This window comes from Mandrillus leucophaeus, unplaced genomic scaffold (genome assembly GCF_000951045.1).
Source record: "Mandrillus leucophaeus isolate KB7577 unplaced genomic scaffold, Mleu.le_1.0 Scaffold444, whole genome shotgun sequence".
Taxonomy (NCBI): Eukaryota; Metazoa; Chordata; class Mammalia; order Primates; family Cercopithecidae; genus Mandrillus; species Mandrillus leucophaeus.
Window position 1 is genome coordinate 304,484 of NW_012104743.1, and position 24,091 is coordinate 328,574.

At 39.3% G+C, this 24,091-nt stretch overlaps 1 protein-coding gene across 1 annotated transcript; it reads left to right on the forward strand.

Moving 5' to 3' along the window:
• Positions 1–264: 264 nt before the first annotated feature.
• Positions 265–1,523, forward strand: LOC105549562 (D-tyrosyl-tRNA(Tyr) deacylase 1). The gene has a single exon (XM_011994169.1). It carries the CDS (start codon positions 333–335, stop codon positions 960–962), a length of 630 nt encoding a protein of 209 aa, XP_011849559.1. The 5' UTR covers positions 265–332; the 3' UTR covers positions 963–1,523.
• Positions 1,524–24,091: the final 22,568 nt, after the last annotated feature.

Sequence of the window (24,091 nt, forward strand, 5' to 3'; positions counted from 1 at the left end):
TATGTATTTCATAAAGACAAATCATGGTTTCTTTTATGAAGGTAGGACTGCAACATAATCAGCATTCTACCAGATAGCTGGCTGGCACTCCAGGGATTCAGAGCTGGTTTCTACAGAATATTGACTACCCAGAAGAAGGAATAATCTGACCAGCCTTGGTGAGAGCAATCTATGTTGCATAAAACACATTTCTGCTTTTGTGACCACACTGTTCACTAATCTACTGATCAAGCATTAGGGAGACTGGGAAAAAGAATGACTTGGCGGAGCCGCCCTCAGAGTCGCGAGGCCCGACGCAGCGCGGCGCGGCGCCACTCGCAGCAGCCGCAGCCATGAAGGCCGTGTTGCAGCGCGTCACCCGGGCCAGCGTCACAGTTGGAGGAGAGCAGATTAGTGCCATTGGAAGGGGCATATGTGTGTTGCTGAGTATTTCCCTGGAGGATACGCAGAAAGAACTGGAGCACATGGTCCGAAAGATTCTAAACCTGCGTGTGTTTGACGATGACAGCGGGAAGCACTGGTCTAAGAGTGTGATGGACAAACAGTACGAGATTCTGTGTGTCAGCCAGTTTACCCTCCAGTGTGTCCTGAAGGGAAACAAGCCTGATTTCTACCTAGCAATGCCCACGGAGCAGGCAGAGGGCTTTTACAACAGCTTCCTGGAGCAGCTGCCTAAAACATACAGGCCGGGGCTTATCAAAGATGGCACGTTTGGGGCCTACATGCAGGTGTACATTCAGAATGATGGGCCTGTGACCACAGAGCTGGAATCGCCAGCTCCCGGCACTGCTACCTGTGATCCAAAGCAGCTGTCAAAGCCTGAAAAACAGCAGCAGAGAAAAGAAAAGACCAGAGCTAAGGGACCTTCTGAATCAACCAAGGAAAGAAACACTCCCCGAAAAGAAGACCGCAGTGCCAGCAGCGGGGCCGAGGGTGACGTGTCCTCTGAATGGGAACTGTAGCTCAGGAGGCAGAATTCAGTGTGTTATCATTGGGCAGAACTGGATCCTGAAAAATTCAAGATGCTAAGCACCTACACTACTTTAAGAATTTGGAACTGAAACATGAAGAGGAAGACAGAAATAAGAAGTTGGGAACCTGAATAGCTCTGCCAAAAACACCAAAGGGCCGTTTTGTCATTTTCTGTTGTTGCTGTGTGGAATGAGGCAGTGGGCAGTGCCGGTGGGCCGGGGGTGAGTGCGCACGTGGTAGAAGGCATGCGCTTGTGCCCCCCCACAGAAAGGCTTTGTTGGTTTCTACCACATCTTGGCTTGCTTTTGGAACAGGCTGGCCTAGCATCATTTGTCATCAAGTCCACTGTGGTGTATTCTGCGTTTCCATGGCGGGGGTTCTCCAACACACTCACACTGTCCATGTTCTTCTTATTGCTGATTCATAATCCAGGGCCCTTGTTGAAGTGTCAAGAGAGCAATCATCAGTGATAATGTATTGTGTGAGACCTTTGCATCTTGTAAATTTTCTCTTTTTTCTAAAAATAAATAATAATAAAATCCTAAATCTCAACAAACCACAAAAAAATAAAAAAATAAAAAGAATGACTTAATATACATGGGATGAATCATCCTGTTCCTGTTATTGAGAGACTGTTCTACAGAGGGAAGCTTCAGTGAACATTCACACATATTATTCTTTCATCCTGGGTCTATTCTGAAGGGGCTATCCACATGAACCTTCCCCAAATCTCTTTCTCACTAATGTGCAAAAATCCTTCCTTCTGAGTCTCTGTATGTCCAAACTGTGCCTAAGGATCACTACCAATCTATATCTTAGGTCATCTGTCCTCCAAGGCAAACTGGACAACCAATGTACCTACAGTCCTCATTTTTCATAGTGCTGAGATACATGGATTTCAATGATCATGTTTAATTAAATAATATCACTACCTTAACAACACAGTTCAAATTTTAGTAACCACAGTATGTTAACTGTGAAAGGTTAAATGAAGCACAAACTTCACTGCCATTTTTTAGTCCACATATCACTTTGTAAACAACGAATGCAGATCCTGGGAACAGACGGTGGATAGGAGACAGGGCTAATGCGCAGCGAGTTCCCATTTGGGTGGACAGATCAGTGTGTAGAGAGTCACAATGCGAACCTTTGCTCCAAGAACCAGCACAGGAACACACCGGGAAAACCAGAAGAATTCACAGATCCTTTGAAAGAAGCTGCATGCCACCGCAACTTCCATGAGACAAGTGAAAAATGGAGAGCTCCCAAAGTGTGAGCGGTGGGAGAAGCTGCCTCCAAACACACATTCCCACTGGGAAATCTGAAAATCCAGATCACAGCAGAAGGTTTTAACCTTACCTGGAGCTGAAATGGATGAAATATAGAAGTAAAAGCAGTAGCACTTATAGGCACTCCCATTCTCCAGCTGGAGCCCAGGGAAGCCATTCCTGAATGTATGAAACAGGGGCCCTTGGGGAAGGCAGGCAGTGGAATTAGGGAGGGGTCAGAGGGTATAAGATATTTCAAACTAAATTTTACAATAATTTTGATTGGGCACAAGTGGGTTGGGAGGAGCAGCAGAGGAAACAAGAACTGCTTCAGGTAGGGACAGGAGCCACAGCCAACACTGTGGGCAGATGCAGGAGAGGTAAGGCCTGAAAACCGTGTTTGCTTGCTCAGCAGGGAAGCCCATAACCTGAGACAAAAAAAAGGCCTGAGTTCTGCCTGCCAGCCGTTCAGGCTACCTGGATCTCAACTCAGTGCTGTTAGTGGGGCACTGTGGGAGTGAGACTGGCCTTACCAATTGAGTGGGAGCTGGGTGAGATCTCTTGCTATCAGCTATCCCTAACTTCTCTGGTGAACTATATGGCACGGGAGAAGCAGATATAATCCTCTCTGGAACATAACCCCATTGACGTGAGAACTATCTCCTCATCCTCCACAGTGGCCATGGCAAGCTTGGCCCAAGGGGAGTCTGAGCTCAGACCTGCATACCCTGCCCCAACCTGATGGTATTTCTCTACCAACTCTCGTAGCTGAACACAAGAGTCATACACTCTTGGGAGCTTTATGGCTCTGCCCATCACCAGAGAAACCAGAATACCTTTCTTGGCCAAATTAGGGCAAGCTTATATGCCACTGCTAATAGCACAGCTGGTGCTCTCTTGCAAGTGCCACCTTCTGGCTGTAGGCCAACCAACCCAGGCCATTACAGCAACTCACGACAGAATAGCCATGCCCCTAGGAAGGAGAAAACAGCAACTAATACCACTGCCTGCAACATCCTTGCTAACCAGAGGTCCTGAGTCTGTCCATGTGACAACTTCACTGCTAGCATAAACAGCAGTTAAGAAAGCCAGCACCATAAACATACCTACAATCAAGGATTCTCACAGAATCTACTTCATTCCCCCTCCCACCGCCACCAGAGCAGGTGCTGGTATTTATGGTTGAAAGACCTGAAGATGGATCAGATCACATCACAGGACTCTTTGTAGACAATCCCCAACACCAACCTGGAGCCTGGCAGCCCCACGGGATGGCTATACCCAGAAAAGCAATAACAATCACTGCAGTCTGGCTCTCAGGAAGCCCCATCCATGGGGGGAAGGATGAGAGCACCACCTCAAGGGATGACCCTGTGGGACAACAGAATCTGAACAGCAGGCCCTGAGTTCCATATCTTTCCACTAGTGGGTAGTTTCTCATAGCAGAGACACAATTGTAGCACTGGAAGCAGTAGGGAAAGTCTGCACCTATACTCCAACAGGCAGGCAGCCTCTGTGATTGTGAAGGGCCTTGGGGAAGGGGTCCTTATTCTCCTCTGGCACTCCATGGCAGACACAGCTGGGGCCTCCTCCACAGGAATCCAGCGTGGAGGCACCTATAAACAAATATCCTCTCAGACCATAGTGGAATGAAACTGGAAATTAACTCCAAAAGGAACACTCAAAACTATACAAAATATATGGAAATTAAATATTCTACTCTTGAATGATCTTTGGGTCAATGACTACATCAGGATGGAAATTTAAAAATCCCTTGAACAGAATAACAGTGACACAACTTATTGAAACCTCTGAGATACAGCAAAAGTGTTGCTAAGAGAAAAGTTCAGAGTATTAACTGCCTACATCAAAAAATCTGAAAGAACACAGATAGACAATCTAACATCACATGCCAAGGAACTAGAAAACACATAACAAACCAAACCCAAACCCAGCAGACTAAAAGAAATAACAAGGATCGGAGCAGAACTAAATAAAATTGGGACAAACAAAAAACTATAAACAACAAAAGAAACAAAATGCTGGTTATGTTTTGGAGGCCAACCAACTCGCAGATGCATAGACCATTAGTGAGATTAACCAAGAAAATAAGAGAATATCCATATAAGCTTGTTTAGAAATGAAATGGGAGATATTACAATTACAACTGATACCACAGAAATACAAAATATCATTCAAGGTGGTACGACTTGGCTGTGTCCCCACCCAACTCTCATGTTGAATTGTATTTTCCAGAATTGACAGGTGTGGGAGGGACCCGGTGGGAGGTAACTGGATCATGGGGTAAGTTACCTCTATGCTGTTCTTGTGATAGTGAGTGAGTTTTCCATGAGATCTGGTAGCTTTATAAGGGGCTTCCCCGCACCTTCACTCTGCACTCCTTTTTGCTGCTGCCATATGAAGGGGGATGTGGTTGCTTCCCCTTCCACGATGATTGTAAGTTTCCTGAGGCCTTCCCAACCATGCTGAACTGTAACTTAAGCCTCTTTCCTTTATAAATTACCCAGTACTAGATATGTCTTTATTAGCACGTAATAACAGGCTAATACACAAGGCTATTACTAACACCTTCATGCACACAAACTAGGAAATCTAGAGGACATCAATAAATTCCTGAAAATATACAACACTCCTAGATTAAATCAAGAAGAAATAGGAACTCTGAACAATAACAAGTAGCAAGATTGAAACAGTAATAAGACAAATTGCCAACAAAAACAGTTCAGAACCAGATGAATTAATAGCTGAATTCTATCAGACATTCAAAGAAGAACTGGTACCAATCCTGCTGAAACTATTTCAAAACACAGAGAAACAGGGAATTCTCCCTAAATCATTCTATGAAGCCAGCATCACCCTAATACTAAAACTAGGAAAGAACATAACAAAAAAGAAAACTACAGACCAATAGCCCTGATGAACATAGATGCAAAAATCTTCAACAAAATACTAGCTAACCAAATTCAACAGCGTATCAAAAAGATAATACAGCATGATCAAGTGGGTTTCATTCATATCAAGGATGCAGGGATGGTTTAACCTATGCAAGTCAATAAATGTGATACGTCACATAAACAGAATTAAAAACAAAAATCTCACAACCACCATAATAGATGCGGAAAAAAGCATTTGACAAAATCCAGCAACCCTTTATGATAAAAACCTCTCAGTAAAATTGGCATATAAAGGACATACATACCTCAGGTAATAAAAGCTATCTATGACAAGCCCACAGCCAACATACTAAATGGGGATAAGTTAAAAACATTCCCCCTGAGAACGGAGCAAGACAAGGATGACCACTTTCACCACTTCTATTCACCACAGTACTGGAAATCCTAGGCAGAGTGATCAGACAAGAGAAAGAAATAAAAGGCATCCTAATCAGTAAAGGGTAAGTCCAACTATCACTGTTCACTGATGATATGATCATATACCTAGAAAACCCTAAAGATTTATCCAAAAAGCTCCTAGATTTGATAAATGAATTCAGTAAAGTTTCAGGATACAAAATCAATGTGCACAAATCAGTAGCACTGCTATACACCAACAACACCCAAGTTGAGAATCAAGTCAAGAACTCAATACCTTTCATAACAGCTGAAGAAAAAAAAAAGTACTTCGGAGTGTACCCAGCCAAAAAGATGGAACATTTCTACAAGAAAAACTATAAAACACTGCAGAAAGAAATCATAGATGACAGAAACAAATGGAAACACATCCCATGCTCATGGATGGGCAGAGTCAATATTGTGAAAATGACCATACTATCAGAAGCAATACACAAATTCAATGCAATTTTCATCAAAATAGCATCATTATTCTTCACAGAACTAGTAAAAACAATCCTAAAATTCACATGGAACCAAAAATTCTTAAAAAGCCCACATAGCCAAAGCAAAACTAAACAAAAAGAACCAATCTGGAGGCATCACATTGCCTGACCTTAAACTATACAACAAGGCTCTAGTTACCAAAACAGCATAGTAGTGACATAAACATGGGCCTGTAGACCAATGGAATACAATAGAGAACCCAGAAATAAAATGAAATACTAACAGCCACCTGATCTCAGGCAAAGCAAACAAAAACAAAGTGGGAAAAGGATGCCCTATTCAACAAATGGTTCTGGGATAACTGGCAAGCCACATGTAGAAGAATGAAACTGAATCCTCATTTTTCACCTTATACAAAAATCAACTAAAGATGGATCAAAGACTTAACTCTGAGACCTGAAACCCTAAAAACTCTAGAAGATAACATCAGAAAATCTCTTCTAGACATTGACTTAGGCAAAGACTTAATGACCAAGAACCCAAAAGCAAATGCCAAAAAACAAAAATGATGGAACCTAATTAAAGTAAAAAGCCTCTGCACAACAAAAGAAATAATCAGCAGAGTAAACAGACAAAATATTTGTCAACTATGCATCCAACAAGAGCCTAATATCCAGAGTCTACAAGGAATTCAAATCAGCAAGAAAAAACAATTCCATCAAAAAGTGGGCAAAGGACATGAACAGAGACAATTCTCAAAAGAAGATATACAAATGGCGAACAAACATATGATAAAATGCTCAACATTACTAATTATCAGGGAAATGCAAATTAAAATTACAATGAGTTGCCACCTCTTGCAGGCCACTCCAGCAAGAATGGCCAAAATTTAAAAATCAAAAAATAATAGATCTTAGCATAGTTGTGGTGAAAAGGGAACTCTTCCATGCTGCTGATGGGAATGTAAACTATTACAACCACTATGGGTAACAGTATAGAGATTCCTTAAGAATTTAAAGTAGAACTACCATTTGATTAAGGAATCCCATTTCTGGGTATCTACTCAGAGGAAAAGAAGTTGTTATATGAAAAAGACACTTGCACACGTGTGTTTATAGCAGCACAATTCTCAATTTTGTAAAAATATGGAACCAGCCTAAATGCCCATCAACCAACGAGTAGATAAAGAAAATGTGGTTATATATATTTACCATGGAATATTGCTGAGCTGCAAAGATGACCAAAATAATGGCATTACAGCAATCTAGATGGAGTTGGAGACCATTATTCTAAGTGAAGTAACTCAGGAATGGAAACTAGATATTTTATGTTCTCATTTATAAATGGGAGCTAAGCTATGAGGATACAAAAGCATACGAATGATGTAATGGACTTCGGGGACATGGGGGAAAGGGTGGTAGGGGTGAGGGATAAAAGACTACACATTGGGTACAGCGTACACTGCTCGGGTGATGGGTGCACCAAAATCCCAGAAATCACTACCAAAGAGCTTACCCATGTAACCAAAAATCATCTGTTCCACAGAAACTATTGAAATAAAATACATTTAAAATATATATATAATAATCAGTGACCAATATATGTCACTTCTTGCAAAGTTTATCAGCGATTGATCATTACTCATCTGTTATTCACACACAGAAGGCAAAAGTATCGTTTTGTTGCCTTGTTGCTCCCAATGTTAAACCCATGTGACTTTTACAAAAATGAATAATTGTAAAAGAGAATTGGCTCACCAGGACAGAATTGCAGCAAAGAAACAGAAAGTAACAAACCTGGAAGTGAAATTCAAATAAAATGTAAATAGAATTTAAAAAAAAAAAGCTCACTTTGGGAATGTTGACACTTTTGACTCTAGATATGTAGCCAGAGAAATTTAATAAAGGCAAATTTATCTGCATAACTGAGGAAAGTGGTTGTAACAATAGATGAAGATATTCCAAAGAAAGTGATATTGACAAAAAAACACATTAAAAGAATTCTCAAAGATATTTCATGATATCGAAAATGTAAGGGATAAAATATTGGAACCAGATTCAAACTTAGAAAGGGGTATGATAATTCACCAAGGCATAGAAAAGAATGCTATTTACATTTAAAATCACATAACAAAAAAGAAACCATCACTGTTTAAATTATTCTTGATATTTTTTCTTACAAAGAAAAATTTAATTCTCCATGTTTCTAATGTTTTAAATTGTAGTGTACTTAACAATATTACTATTTTTTATTTGCCCATGCACTTATAATTGATAGTAAGAAAGTTCTTAATGTTTGACAACAAATTTTAAAGGTCACAGAACAATTACATATTTCGTCAGTTAAGACTGCTTTTCAAAATTACAGCTCGCATGGTAATTTTTACAGTCCCAAACGACTGTGCAAAAAACGAGAAACATATTAAGAAGATTCTGCTTACTAGGAGGATATCCTTTTCCAAATCTCATCCAAGGTCATTCCTGCTAATTTCAAGCTAATTCCAGCATATTAAGCAGAACAATCTCTCAAACAGCTTTCCTCCTTGATAATCTGTCGTTAAAGATTTCCCACGAGGCCATATAGAGATAGCAATGTTGCAGGAGTTGTTTCAGTGGAAATGTAAGCTACCTGTTTAAACGATCATACTTTCAAAGCCCTGCCCAGTTATGCTTTCACTTAAAGATGAAGAGTTGTAGTCATGGACAACTTTATCTGTCGGTAATACAGATAACCTCCTGTTTTCTATAGATAGCTCAGTTTGCCTGGACATCTTATTTTTCACAGTTGGTCTCTACCAGAGGCCCAGCTGGGAGTCAAGAGCTGGTTCTCCAAAAAAGGAAGTAGTTATGGAAGAGTACAGTTGTTTTCCTTCAAAATCTCCATTGTGAACCTCTTATTGGGACTTCCCAAACACATCAAATAACTTCCTGCTCTTCTATAAATCTTTAATCACTATTGGTTCCACTGGGCTTTGTAGGTCTACATCATCATGGACAAGCGAGGGAGACTCCCTGGCTTCAATTTCTACTCAAAACTAGCCTTTTGGGTCATATGATAAATTTTTCAAAATAGTAAATTTTTGAAAATAGTAAACTCAAATATATTATACATTACCTAAATACCTAAAGGAGTCTAACAAATGATGCCATTAGTTTTGATAGATAGGGTGCCAGGTACAACAACTTATCTTTCACTTTGGGGAGAAGATCCCTGTATACTCCAGACTACTGGATCCCCAGAACTAAACCAAAGTAGCAATTCCTTACATATTTTTGATATTTACTTTATACCTCATGTCCTATCAAGACATCAGTAATTCCTAATTCCTGCTCTCTAGATCCTATAACAATTGTATCATAAATGTAATGGATAAAGTAAATGTCCTGTAGGATGCTGTATGTCAAGATTCTCCAGAGTAATAGAACTGATAAAAGATAATCAATCAATTAATCAATCGTCTATCCATCCATCTATCTGTATCTACTTAGGAAGACATTTATTATAAGGTATTGGCTCCTAGATATATAAGGATGATATATAAGATGGCATAAAGTTTTCTAGAAAGATTCCAGGAAGATACCTGGTATCTTACCTAGATAGATACCAGGTATCTATCTAGGAAGAGATTTATTATAAAGTATTGAGGCTGAGAAGTTCAATGACTTGCTATCTGCAAGCTGGAGATTCAGGAAAAGTATAGTTCATCCATAACTGACACTATAGATTCCAGTCTAGATCTGAGGTCCTAAAAACAAGGAGTGCTGAGGGCAAGAGAAGATCAGTGTCCCAACTCCAGCAGAGTTAATTAAGCTTTTCTCTACCTTTCTGTTCTATTTGGGCCCTCAACCTGAATAGATTAGATAATGCCCATCCATATTGAGAAGGATCATCTACTTAGTCCACTGATTTAAATGCTACCTCTTTCAGAAACATTCTCACAAACACACCCAAGAATAATGTGTCTCCAGCTATCTGGGTATCTTATGGCCCAGTCAAATTGACACATAAAGTTAACCATCACAGATGCTAAGACAGTCAAATTTCCTGAAGATTCAATTCTGGATCAAAGTTGGAGAGTTGACATAATTCTAGGCAAAATTGGGAAAGTTAGTGTAATCCCTGCTAAGTGATAGCAAATTGCTTTTGGTATATTTGTTGAGCTAGTGAGAAAGCTTTTGCTATGTTCCATACCAGATACCAGGGATGATGTTGGTTTATACCAGCAGAAACATCTGAACAACAGCTGCAATTGGACTTGCATACTTTAATTATATATCTCTAATATTTATTTCTTTTGTTTGTTTGTCTTCCATACTGGGCTGAGATGTCCACTACAATGTTGAATAGCAGAGGTAAGATTGAATACCCTTGCTTTATCCCTAATCTTAGAGAAAAAATATTGAGTCTTTTTCCTTATGTACAATATTAGTCTGCCGGATTTGTATACATACACTTAGAAGTTTGAGAAATTTTTCTTCTATTTCCAGTTTGCTAGTTTTCTTTAAAGTAGGAATAGAATTTTATCAAATTCTTTTTCTGCATCTGTTGATGTAATCATATGATATTCTCCTTTTATTCCTGATAAGGTGGTAAGTTACCCTTATTGATTTGTTTTTTAAAGCAAACTCAACCTTGTGTATCTGGAATATATCTTCTGAGGTTGTGATGTATTATTCTTTTACAATTTGCTGAATTTGATATGTTAATACATTGCTAAATATTTTTGCCTCTAGATTCATGAGGGATCTTGTGTAATTCTCATTTCTTGTAATGTCCTTGCCTAACAGCACTTTGTAAATATTTTTTGAATCAATGAATTCAGTACAAAATATAGAGCAGAAAAATATGATATACTACCGTAGTTATAAGTAAAATACACACAGGACACACATTCATTTCGAGAGAAGACTCAGTAAGACTTCCCCACTTTCGGATGTACCCTGCTACAGTCCATTTCCCATAGTGTTGACAACATAATCTTCTAAAATGTAAATGTTATTTCATAAATCTCTTCTTAAAAAAATCTATCCATGGCTCCCTATAACCCTCAGAACAAAGTTTAAACTTCTTACCTTTTTAACTTCCCCATCTTTTGCATCTTCAAAGTACCAGCAGACAAAACTAATATTTAGCAATGTACTTTTGTTATTTCTAAGCTTTTGCAATTTGCCAGCCTCTCTATCAGGAACCCTTTGTCTCTCTTCTTATTTATATCTTCTCTCTTTCCTCTAGCCATTGCCAACACACACACACACACACACACACACACACACACACACACACACACACACACAGTCTCACTCTATCTCTCTTTTTCTCTGTCTGTCATTTTGCCTGGCTAATTCCAAAACATTCCTGTGGTCTTCTCTTAAATATACTTTCCATCATTCCCACTAGGAAGATCTATATCAATTAGATATTCCTCGTTATGCACCCATAGTGGGTGGGGAAAGAGATAAGATAAAGCAGGCTTTGTCAGCTTTGGTCTGGATTCAAATCTCAGCCTTGTCGCTTATTATCTAGGGACATTGTGCAAGTTATTCAACCTCTGGGCCTCATATACCTTAAAATGTACCTAAAATGGTTTATTAAGAGGAATAAATAAAAAAGAATATATACTGTGTACTGCATATATGCAAAATACATACTGCAAAATACACACAGGACACACATTCATTTGGAGAGAAGACTCAGTAAGATTTCCCCACTTTCGAATGTACCCGGATTAAACAGATATATATATTTGGCACAGTGCATGGGATACAGTAAATTATCAATAAATGGACATTATTGTTATTTTGCTATGTTATTTTTACTGTCACAGAACTTAGCACCATAAGTTATAGTTCTATTTATCCAACTCTTTTACGGGATAGTTATTTAATGCTTTATTCACTGTTGTGAATTTTAGTTTTTACCATAGTACTGAAAATATAATAAGTATTCACTAAATGTAAACTGTTGCTATTATTATTATAAAACCTAGAGCTAGATTTTTATAGATGGTAGATGGGGTAGTCTTGAGGGTTCACCAGAAGAGGAAGTTTTGTTGGAGTGGTAACTGAAACTGCTTGACACTTGAAGGACAGAGGAGTAGCACATGGGACCCTGCAGGTGACAGAACTCATATGAGCTGATCATATTAATATTCAGGGACTGGTATTAACAATAGCATTAAGCGCCATGGCTTTGGGAGCCTAGTTGAAATTTCCAGAGGCCAGGTTTGCCGTAAGAAAGTGTTTTCAAGTGAACCATAAAGAGTTGTTCAATCAGAAATGGTAGAATAAAATTCATGGATATAGAGACTTCTTTTTACCAAGAACTACCCAGGACCCTTGGACAGCCATAGGAAGAGGAGGAGTCACAAAAAATGGACAGCAATTGGATTTCCTATGAGTTGTTCAGGGCTGAGCTAGATTTGGAAAAATAAAAACATCGGCATAAATAAATTATTGCAAAGATCACATATTAGTGTGGTTGACAATTCATATAGGTGTATTCTGTGACTGGGGAGGTAGACAGCGAATTGAAAGAAGAAGATGTAAAGAGAGTATGCGGAGGGCCAGACTTCATGCTATAGCCTGCTGGTCACCAGTTTTTGACCTAAGCTAAGTTGGGTAGGAAAGATTTGGGTCAAGCCAAGAACCTGCTGTTCTCCACTGGTCATCCCATCCTCCAGCTTCTTCATCTGTGGTTCCGTGGGATGAGGGAGCTGTGGGGAGGTAAGGAGTTCTATGGCTGCCATTCTTTTACCTTGAACATCATGGAGGAAGTTCATACTGATTTAGTGTTATGTTATATTTTTCTGGTTCTGTTTTTTTACTTACTATTAATGGACTTTTAGTTCACTTCAAAGACTCCTTGGTTATTTTAGGAGAATCTAGAGAATTCACAAATAAAGTCCTCTGAGCTTCTTTCAACTGTTCACATTGTTACTGGTGCCTGCCAGTGATCTGCTCCAGCTATTGCCCGCACCGAGACCTTAAGGCCACTGGCTCACGCTTGAGGTAATGGCCTCCACTACTATATCAAGCTGGTACTAGCACAGACATTAGCTTTGGTGTGAGCACTGGCACTGCTAATGACTACAAATTTAGGAATATAAACACAAAGCTGTGCCATAGCCATTTTGTTAAAGCAAAGAGGATCCCTTTCCCTCATTTTTGTAACACATTTTGTTTCTTTGATTCTAGAGCACCTTTACGGTCCTTATGGATTCAGGAGCTTTCATATTTTACACCCAAAAATCATTAGTTGATTGCCTTTTGAGGAAAGCACACACAAATGGTAAAAACAGATCTTGGGGGATCTGGGAGGAGCACCCACAATGTTGCAACAATCATATCATCACCTCAGTGGTAACATTTATTCAGTGCCGTGTACTAGACACAACACTGACTTTACGTGCATTCTCTCATTTAACTTTTACAACTACTCCCATTTTGCAAATAAGGAAAGTCAAGATTACATAAATGAGGAAACTTTCCCAAGCTGACTCAGAGTCCAGTGTTTTCTGACATTCTAAGGATGCCAGTGGTAAAAATGCACCCTGAGAGACTGGAATAGTGGCAGTTACAGTAAGTGTCCCAAAGGCCTGGGTCATATTGAGCTGAGGTTGTGGGTCCCTTTTCATCTGGCTACCTGCATTAAACAATTCCTATTAAGAGTAAGGAAAAACAAACAGATGAAAGATCCTCCATTTGACCTCTGGGTAGTCCTACACGTCTACACCTCGCCCGTGGATGTCTAGCTGTGAGCAAGCCTGTGAGTATAATTAGCTTGGAGGGTCAGGGAGGAGATGACCTGTAAGAACTTAAGCAGCCTTGATGGCCAGCAGCTGCAGTTATTTAGCCAGCTCGTCCCACACAGCTTCTTGTCTTTAGAGAAAGGAGATTTTGGAATCAGAGTTTTCGTATTATCAGGGATGCAGCAGTTTCAGTTAAACACTTTCAACAGTATTTCAACAAAAAGAGCTCAATGGATGAGGAAATAAAAATTTAATGAGAAAGAAAATACTTCTATACACAAGATTTTGTTCTGAAAAGTGACAGGAAGGGGTTCCGTAGCAATTACAGCCCACCCAGGGATGCCATTCTATCAGACATTTAGTGGGCAGTTGGGAGCTGAAACCTAAGGGTCATGATAGGATTAATACTTTTTCTCTGAGAGCCAAGCAACACACCTCCTGCCCCCTCCCCTGCTCCCCAAAATGCATGAGGTTGTGCCACAGAGGCCAGTAGACAATTGAGCATCTGTCTGGTGGTCTAGTTTGTAACTGGAGCCTTTAAGACCATGACTTGTTGACCCTTGAAATTCTACCCATTGACCTGGCGTGATGGGCTATTATATTTGTCTCTTGGAGTTTGAGTGGCTCTGTCTGTAAGAATAGTCGAATGACTCAGTATGCAGGAGCATATTTGGGGGACACTTTTTCATTTGATTCTCTCACATATCCCACTGGTCCCCAATTTTTCTCCTAGGGGAGTTAGGGGCTTTGATTCAGGACTAATTGTGAGGTTGTTTTACATATTATCTCATGGTCACTCTGGGTGTTCTGATTTGCTTTGAGAAGAAAACCCAGTTTGTGCCAAATTAGTTACAGAGCTGCCCAAACTCACTGTAACTCTCCCAGTTGGATCTCACCTCTATTTGTGGTCAGGGCCATTGTTCTACTTCATCCTCAGGACACCACTGCTCTGCATGGGAAGGAGCAGAATGTTGCAGGAGCCCTTTCTCTCTGTGAAAGCCAGGAGGTTAAGAAAACATCTAGATTCTTGAAGGTAATTAGAGATTTGTAATTCTACAAAATCCAGCACACATCAGAATCACCTGTTGGCCTTGTTTAAGCACAAGCTGCTGGGCCCAGCCTCAGAGAATCTGGAATGAACTCTAAGAATTTGCATTTCTAGCAAGTTTCCATATAATACTGATGTTGCTGGTTTAAGGACTGTACTTACAGAATTCCCAAATAGAGAAAAAGTGTAGACATGAGTGGCAGAATATAATGCAGCATGCTGAAAGTTGCATATTGATGACACAGATTACAGGACAAGGATAATTTTTGGTCAAGCATTTGGTAGATCAGGTGAGGAAAATGAAAGTGGGAAATTCTGATGATTCTAGCTTTACCTCCTGTATTCCTAATTTCTGGAGAATGGCACCAATATTAAACATCCTTAAACTAAAAACATGATAGTTATCCTGTTAGCTTAGGCATGAAATCCAGACAATGTTACCTCTAAACATTTCTCCAATCTATTTAGTTTTCTTTTTTCTTTTCCTTTTCCCTCCCTCCCAACCTTCCTTTCCTTCCTCTTTCTCTTCTTTTCCTTTTCCCTCCTCCCTTCCCTCCCTTCCTTTCCTTCATCTCTTTCTTTTCTGTTTTCTCTCTACTCTTCTCTTTTCTTTTCTTTTCAGATAGGGTCTCCCTGCTCTGTATCTTGGGATAGAGTACAGTGAAGCTATAATAGCTCACTGCAGCCTTGAACTTCTAGGCTGAAAAGATCTGCCTGCCTCAACCTCTCAAATTGCCAGAATTACAGGCATGAGCCACTGTGCTCGGCCTCTATCTAGTTTTCTTCATCTTACTGCTACTTCCTAGCTCACTCTCTCATCGCCTTCTGCTGCCTCTACTGTCAATAAATTATCCACACAGCTATGGAAGCCATTATCCTAAATATAAACTTGATCACCTATTTATATTAACTTTAAATTAATTATTTATATTACCAAATTAAGCTTAAAAGCTTACTTCTCATACTGTCCTGTGCATCCCTCATTCTCAGCAAACTACTTGCTTGCATATTGTTCTTGCTAACTAGAGTATCTCAAAGCAGAGAAGACATCTCTTTCTCTTTATATTGTTAGCATACAGACAGGAATCATAATCAAAGTTATAATAATATGCTAAGAACTTTATCTCTTCTTTCAACTTTAAACTACTTGCAAATTAGATATCATCAACTCCCCCTTTTTTTCAGACAAGGAAGTGGAGGCTTTGAGGGGTTAAGAAATTTACTTAGGATTACATGGCTAATGAGGGGACAAGTTGAGATTTAAGCCCAGGTCTGTCAGACTCAAGGTAGTATCATCCCATATGCTTTCTTTTTCTTTCTTTTTTTTTTTTTTTGAGATGGAGTTTTGCTCTCATTGCCTAGGCTGTAGGGCAATGGCACGATCTCAGCTCACTGCAACCTCCACCTCCCGGGTTCAAGCGATTTTCCTGCCTCAGCCCCAAGTAGCTGGGATTACAATTGCCTGCCACCACGCCTGGCTAATTTTTGTATTTTTAGTAGAGATGTGGTTTCGCCATGTTGGCCAAGCTGGTCTCGAACTCCTGACCTCAGGTGATCCTCCCACCTCAACCTCCCAAAGTGATGGGATTACAGGCGTGAACCACCACGCCTCGCTCCATATACTTTTTCTGCATGATGGCTAGAGGAGACAAAAATCATTCTTTGTTTCCTGAACAGAACTTCTGCTAATCTCCATGACTCAGCCTGGCAAATAAGACTAGCTTCTTGTAGAACTTGAAATGGTTGCTCACATATCTGTGCCTTTGCCCAGGCCAGTCCCTTTGCCTGGGATGCCCTCCTCACCCATTCCATTTGCTCATTCTTCAATAATTAGGTCAGGCTCTCTGTTCCTAAAACTTTACTATCCTACCCCTGTGTTTCTATAGCAACTTGAATAAATCTCTGTTTTGAAACTTATCACAACTTCACTTGTCTGACACCCTTTCCCCCACCATGAGTCACTGAGCTTTTTGGGGAAACTCATTTTAAATCTACAATGCCTGGCATAGATGTGAATTAGGGTATTTTTGGCTGAAAGGAACAAAATCCCCAACTCAGTATGGCCTAAATAAAAAGAAAATTTACAGGCTCACATAATTTGAAATCCAACTCAAAAACATCTGCAGGGATTTTGTGAAGACTGAATATTTCATACACATTCATATAAAATATTCAACATTTATTGCATATGTAGCATAGAGTATGCACCAATAGGAGCTGCCATTATCCTTAGATACTTAATTTATCCATATCTGGGTCACATATATCAATTTTATTTGTAAAAACTTCCAAATTCTAGACTGGCTTTTCTGGATTTCAATGTCTCTTCCTAAACCTACTCACTGGGTAGGCATGGCTAGGAATCTGCATGGTTGGGTCCAACATCCTTATTAATAAGTTCTGCAAACAATTCTTATTGTTAATTTTTACATTTTTTATTTTTAAGAAAACTTTTGTTATAGTTTCAGGGGTACATGTGAAGGTCTGATATGTAGGTAAACTCATGTCATAGGGGCTTGTTGTACAGATTGTTTTGTCATCCAGGTATTAAGCCTAGCACCCAGTAGTTATTTTTTTCTGACTCTCTCCCTCTTCCCACCTTTCACTCTCAAGCCCCACTGTTTGTTTTTCCCCTCTTTGTGCTCATGAGTTCTCATCATTTGGCTCCCATTGCTAAGTAATAACTTATGGCATTTGATTTTCTGTTCCTGCATTAGTTTGTTCAGGATAATGGCCTCCAGCTCCATCCATGTTCCCACAAAAGACAAGATTTTTTATAGCTGCATATTACTCCATAGTGAGTATTACCACATTTTCTTTACTCAATCTGTCATTGATAGGCATTTAAGTTGATTTCCATGTCTTTGCTATTGTTAAGAGTTCTACAAGCAATTCCTATTCAGATCTCATGTCCTTCCCTCTTTTCCCATCCCATAATAGAATCATAGATTCTTACTCTATTACATCTGGGAGGAATGCTTGAAATTGTCCAGTTCGCTGAACACTTTCTTTTACAGGTGGGAAAACTGAGGCCCTGGATCTGAGAACTGACCCTGTAATTTTATTAGCTCCATGTCATGGATTCATTTGCTGACCTTCTCTGATCCTCCATAGCCTCCAGCATCTTTTCCACCATATTTTGATTTGTTGAAATCCTCATTGTCCACTTAAGTCCTTGCTGCTCAAAGTGTGGTTGGAGGGAGCAGCAGCAGGAGCATCACCTGGAGCTTGTTAGCAGTATCGAATCAAGAATCTGCAGTTTCACCAGATCCCCACTCCACCAACCCCAGTGGTTCCTATGGACATTACAGTTTGGAAAGCACCTTCTTACGGTACCTCGGAGATTCCCTAAGACTTTCCAGGTTTGAATCTCCATGCTGCAACAGGCCAGCTGTCACCTTGGCCAGTTATTTAACCTCTCTCTCAGTTCCCTCACCTGCAAAGTGAGATTGATTTAGATTCGAGAGTTCTTGTGAGTATTAAATGAGGTAGGACACAAAATATCTGGCCTGCAGTTAAAAGTAAAAAAATGTTGACTATTATTCTCAGTTTACCATAAGTGATTATAATTATGCCACTTTTAAAGATTGCACTTGAGTTTTCATGTGCTTGTCTTCTGTTCCAGTCTCTGAAGGCACTGTATTTTATCTCCAAAGTGGTTGACCCAATACCCTTTCTAATCTGTTCAATATATTTTTATTACATTTAGCAGTTGTCGATGGATTCAGATTATTTTCTAGATGGTCGCAGGCCTATGCCAGAGAACCAGATTAATTCTATGTAGTTTAATAAAGTCCTGACATTGTGCAGAATCTTCAAAAGAGTATGACATATGGGCAAAGGCCCTAATTAAACACTTGTTGAAAGTAAATTAGTTAATTAGAGTTGACCGCTACTTCCCACAGAGGGTAATCAACACAAGATCTGCAGAGCGCACTTACATCCTGTGGGGGCAGAAACAGGGCTTGTTTTCAGGCAAAATTATGTCCTTTAATAAATGCTTTTATGTGCCTCATCCTGTCCAAATTACAAAAAAAAAGTCACTAAATCCACACACACAAAATAAATAAAATAATAACCCAGAGAATTTCTCTCTTGGTTGTTTCTGACATTAAGGTACCCCTCACAAAAGGTGCTATCATTTTTTTTTTTTCTCCAAGGATGACTGATTTTGAGAGTTAGGGACCCAATGTTTCCTTTTGTTTTATTTTATAAAGAAAGCTCCATTCCTTGCTGGACCCCTTAACAGAAATAACAGAAGAAATAACTGCAATATGTCATCAATCACTGGAATTTGCCCAACATTTAATGGAGTAGGCTGAATTTCTGGATATCTCTTGTTGGAGGTGGAAGAGTATATTTAATTTTTTACCAGTACAATAATAATTTTGTTCATATAAAAATGAAGGATCTAGTTCAGATAAAATACAAGCAAACCTCAGCCATCATTCATTCACTCTTCACACTAAGCTCAGGCCGTTTCTGAGGTTTTTGAATTTATGTTTATTTTCATCTGGGTATGTAGTTTGGGTTTTGGCTAGCACCAGCAATGGAAATACCATGAGGAAAAAAAAAGTTAGTCTCAAAGCATTTTGGCCTTGACCAAACCTGTTGTTTCATGAAATTGAAGTTTTGACATTAAACTTTCTGGAGAGCAATTGCCAAATAATGCTGGTTTAGGCCATAATAGAGCAATAAATAAACACTTTCCCTTTTCTATATGGCCTAGTGGTAGTTGGCAGGAGCAAGAAGAGCCCAAAGCTGAGACTTGGGAACCTGAGTTTTGGTTTTGTCTGTCATCTGTTGCACTGAGTTAGTTTGCCTTAAAGGGTACCCCAGAGGCACTCAGAGGAGGATTCTTTAGGGTACAGCTAATATTTGTCTTTACTGTCTCATTGATGATCACAATTTTTTCTTACTTTTTCTCTCCTGTTTTCCCTTTTTCCCTCCTTCTCATTTCCTTCCTTCTTTCCTTTGCTTCCTTCCTTCCCCCTTCCCTTCCCCGCTTCCCTTTCCTGTTCCCTTCCCTTCCCCCCCTTCTCCTTCCTTCCTTCCTTCCTTCCTTCCTTCCTTCTTTCCTTCCTTCCTTCCTTCCCTCCCTCCCTCCCTCCCTCCCGGTTTCTCTTCCTTGCTTTCTTTAATTTTTTTCTCTTTAGAAGGACGTTTCAGTGAGCCCATAGCTCAAAGGAAAAACCATATCTCAAATTAGAGATGATTCTAGCTAATAGTTCGTGCAAGCATGAGTGTGATTTATTATGTTTTGCCTAAAATGTCCAAATTAAGGTTGGTTCTAGGATGATGGCTACATTCTCAATGGAAGAAACTGACCAGGTGAGCAAGGAACGAAGAGGGGGAACTTCGGCAAAATAGAAGCATGGCGGTCCCCTTACTTGACAGACTTCGGTGGTTTTGAAGTCGTTTACACATTTTCTGCTTGTCAGACCAGCTACATGGAGTTTTGTTTGAGTTGCTGTTCACTTAACCCAGCCACAGAGACTCCCTGTTTGAAACCACAAATGCTGTTTGTACTGAGAAAGCTGTCCATGGCTTCTGAAACTCAGCTATTTCATTGGCACCTTTTCAGCTCCATGTTCTTCCATTAGGAACTGGTTCTTCAATTAGGGGTGAAAAATGCAAATGCAAATGTGCCTTTTAAAAAAAAAACTCAAATATAGAGAAACTTCTGTAGTTAAAGAAAGCTCAGTGTGTGCCTTACGTTTTTCATGTACTTTCTTGTCCCTCTAAATACCTGAACTGACCCAGTCAATTCATATAAGAACAAATACATTTTAATGTAAGAAGGAAATCTCTTTTTATGAGGGGTAGAAAGAGTAAAATATCATAGATTTTTCCCTGAGTAAAACTGCCCAGTATTTGTGTTATAAAAGTGTTTGTATTTCACTCAGTTTACATTTTATGGTTGTCTGGGACAACTTAGCATGGAAAATTGTTACTTCATTATTTTTGTTATAGATCTCTTTTGTTTCTCCTCTTGCACACTATTCTTGGCCTCTGATAGACTGACTCAGGGCTTTGTTGAACTTTGGGAGAGATCGGTTGGTGGCGAACGAGGGTACTCATGGCCTCCAGCAGCATCTGCCAGGTTCCAGAGGAACTTGTTTTATGAACATGTAAACGAGGTATTTCCTTCAGGGCTGAGTTCTCCCAACTCACTGTTGGATGCTAGCTATAAGGTTAATATATAAGAGACGGTAGGAAGTTTTGAATAATGTTTAGGCACACAGACTTTACAACCCCCATCCCCAGGAACACCCTTATCCCCAGGGGAAACAAAGTGTACCCACTGGGATGGGCACAGCTTCCTCTGGAATTGCTAGTTGTGTGCTTCGCTTTTGTAAGTCACAGCCCTGATATAGTGCACCGGTGACTCATATGGCATTTGTTAACCTTGGTTCCACATCAGAGATGTTTTTCTTCTTGCCTTAAAGTTTATCAACATACTATGATGTGATCTTTCTGCCAAACGTATTAATATTATACATGTTAATTGGTTGGTTAACTGATAGAATTTTCCTTGCTGCTTATGTATTTATTATAAAATTTCACTCGTACCTAATGGAATCATTAGATTTTATTTAAAAAGTATTACTATCTGAATTTCAGGTCTTCTGAGACTAGACTATAATCAACTTTATTAGAGTGTAAGCTTCCCCGGGGGCAAAAAGGCTTATATGTCTTAAAATATTAATTAATTAGTACCTGGCACATAGCAGTACTCAATAATTATTTACTGGGCTCCAGCGAGGTGGTTCATGCCTGTGATCCCAGCACTTTGGGAGGCCGAGGTGGGTGGATCATCTGAGCTCAGGAGTTCAAGACTAGCCTGGGCAAGATGGTGAAACCAGTCTCTACTAAAAATACAAAAAAATTAGCTGAGCACAGTGGTGGGCGCCTATAATCCCAGCTACTCGGGAGGCTGAGGCAGGAGAATCACTTGAACTCAGGAGGTGGAGGTTGCAGTGAGCAGAGATCATGCCACTGCACTCCAGCCTGGGTGACAGAGCAAAACTACGTCTCAAAAAAAAAAAAAAAAAAAAAAAATTGTTTACTGGTCTTAGTTTCAGTGAACTAGGCTAATTTTGTGTTTTTCTATTTTAACTACTACATAAGGTATCACGACATTGTTGTGAACATGTCTTTTTCGTCATTATGATACAAAAGTAATACATACAATCTATTTAAGCTATTTGCAAATTTCAGCATGTCTAAAGATTGTTTAAAATTTGTTTAAAATGCATATTCCCTGACTTCTTACTCTCAGATTCAATGGTAGTGAGTGGGGCCCAGGCACCTGTATCTTTAAAAGCACAAGAGGTATTTAATATAGGTGGTTAGCACACTACAATTGGAGAAACTCTAGTCTGCAATGTACTTGAGAGTGTCTCTGTGTATTAGTGAAATTTTTAAAAAGACTCAGTCTATACCAGTCCTCAATTACATAGAAATTTTAAAATACCTGTTAAATATGCACTCTGAACATAATGAACTAATAGTAATATTTTCACAGAAAGTCACCATAAGCAGTAATTACTGATCATGTTTTTAGATGGTTTCTTGTGTCTGTGCATGAGACTCATCTAGTCAGTACTATCAAAGTAGCAAATATTTGTTAAATTCTTATGAGTTGCCAGACACTTTCAATGAGGTTCACATGAGTTAACTTATTTGGTGTTCCAGACAACCCTATACGAATAAGTACTATTATTATTATTCCCACATAACAGTTAAGAAAACTAAGGCATAAAGAAGTTAAGTAATTTCCTTAAAGTCATAAACTTTATAAGTTGTTAACAGCTCAAAAAATAGTTGATTTTGGATTAAGGCAAGACTTACATAAAAAAGTAGGTACAAAGTGCTCTTCAAAATAAATCAGGGAGAGCAAAGTGAAACCAAGTTTGTGAGTATCTGAGTTTGATATTAGGTAAACTTTCTACAATTAATTTTATAAATAGTATACCGATATATTACTTTACACTGTAGTTTCTAGAATAATTTTGAGTCTGATTTTTTAAAGTAATCAAGGCAAAAATAGGGGCAATAGATGTTTCAGATTATCTCACATTATAGAGGGAATATTAATCAAATTATCCCAAACCTCTGATGTGACTCCAGAAACCACAGGTAGAACAAAAGTTACTGCAGCAGGAGCTGTGGCTCAGGGGTCCCAGGGAGCAGAGTCACAATGAACAACTATCTGAGCCTTCTTCACCTGGAAATACCGTTTGACCCAGAAACCGTCTATGCAAAACTGTCATTGCTTTTCTTTTTCTTTCAAATTCCACAAGCATTGACTGAGGACCTACCCTGTAGAAGAAACTACTAGCTTTTAAATTATATACAATCTTATTCCATCCTTACAACCATGCTGTGTGGGTATGTTATTCATTATTGTTATTGCTGTGGGACATTTTACGTATGTGAACACTGAGGCTTTGTACAATTAGATAAATTGCTAACAAGTGGCAGACTCAAGATGTGAGCCCAAGTGATTCCAAATTTAAGGTTTCAGCCCATCTATAACCATCTGAAAAAGTGGTTTTTGATTTTGTAATGATGGCTGAAAGTTTGAGTCCTTTGGGGGTTTTATAAAGCAGAACTTAAAGACTTCACAAAAACTTTAAAATGAGTGTGTTCCCCACTACTCTTTTGGCCCATATTCATATTCACTAAAACAATGCGTCTGGGAGTGGCTGTGCTGGTAAGAGGCATATTCATTCATTCAACAAACTGAACAGTACTATATACCAGGCACAGTGTTAGGTACTGTGGTGCTAGCAATAGAACGAGGTAGACATGGAGCTTACACTCCAGAAGGATAGATACATCAAGCAAATAACGTTATAATAATCAATAGTTTTTTTTAAAAAAGAAACATCTAACATAACACAGAGACCCGAACTGGCCTAGACAGTGGTAGTTAAGGTGAGACTGAATGAGAAATGTGAGGTACCCAGGCTAAACGATAAATAAGCAGAATTTTTCAGAGAGTATTTTCTTCCTCATAACCTCCTACTCTAGTAGGTTACATAGTTTTGCTTATGATGTGATCAAATTTGTCCCACTCCTTATTGTGTGTCTATGACCTCCCCAACCAACTCAGAGTGACTTCTGCGCAGGGGAGGTCTAGGAACTGGTATTTCGAACACAAACAAAAATCAAGGAAGCCTTGGAAAGTTTAAGTGCTTTCTCCCTAAACATTGGCAAGCACATCAAATGTACCACACCTACCTTTAAGAAA

Bases quoted from the DNA above. Each gene is read 5' to 3' on its own strand.
- LOC105549562 (XM_011994169.1), top strand. From the start codon at position 333: ATGAAGGCCGTGTTGCAGCGCGTCACCCGGGCCAGCGTCACAGTTGGA.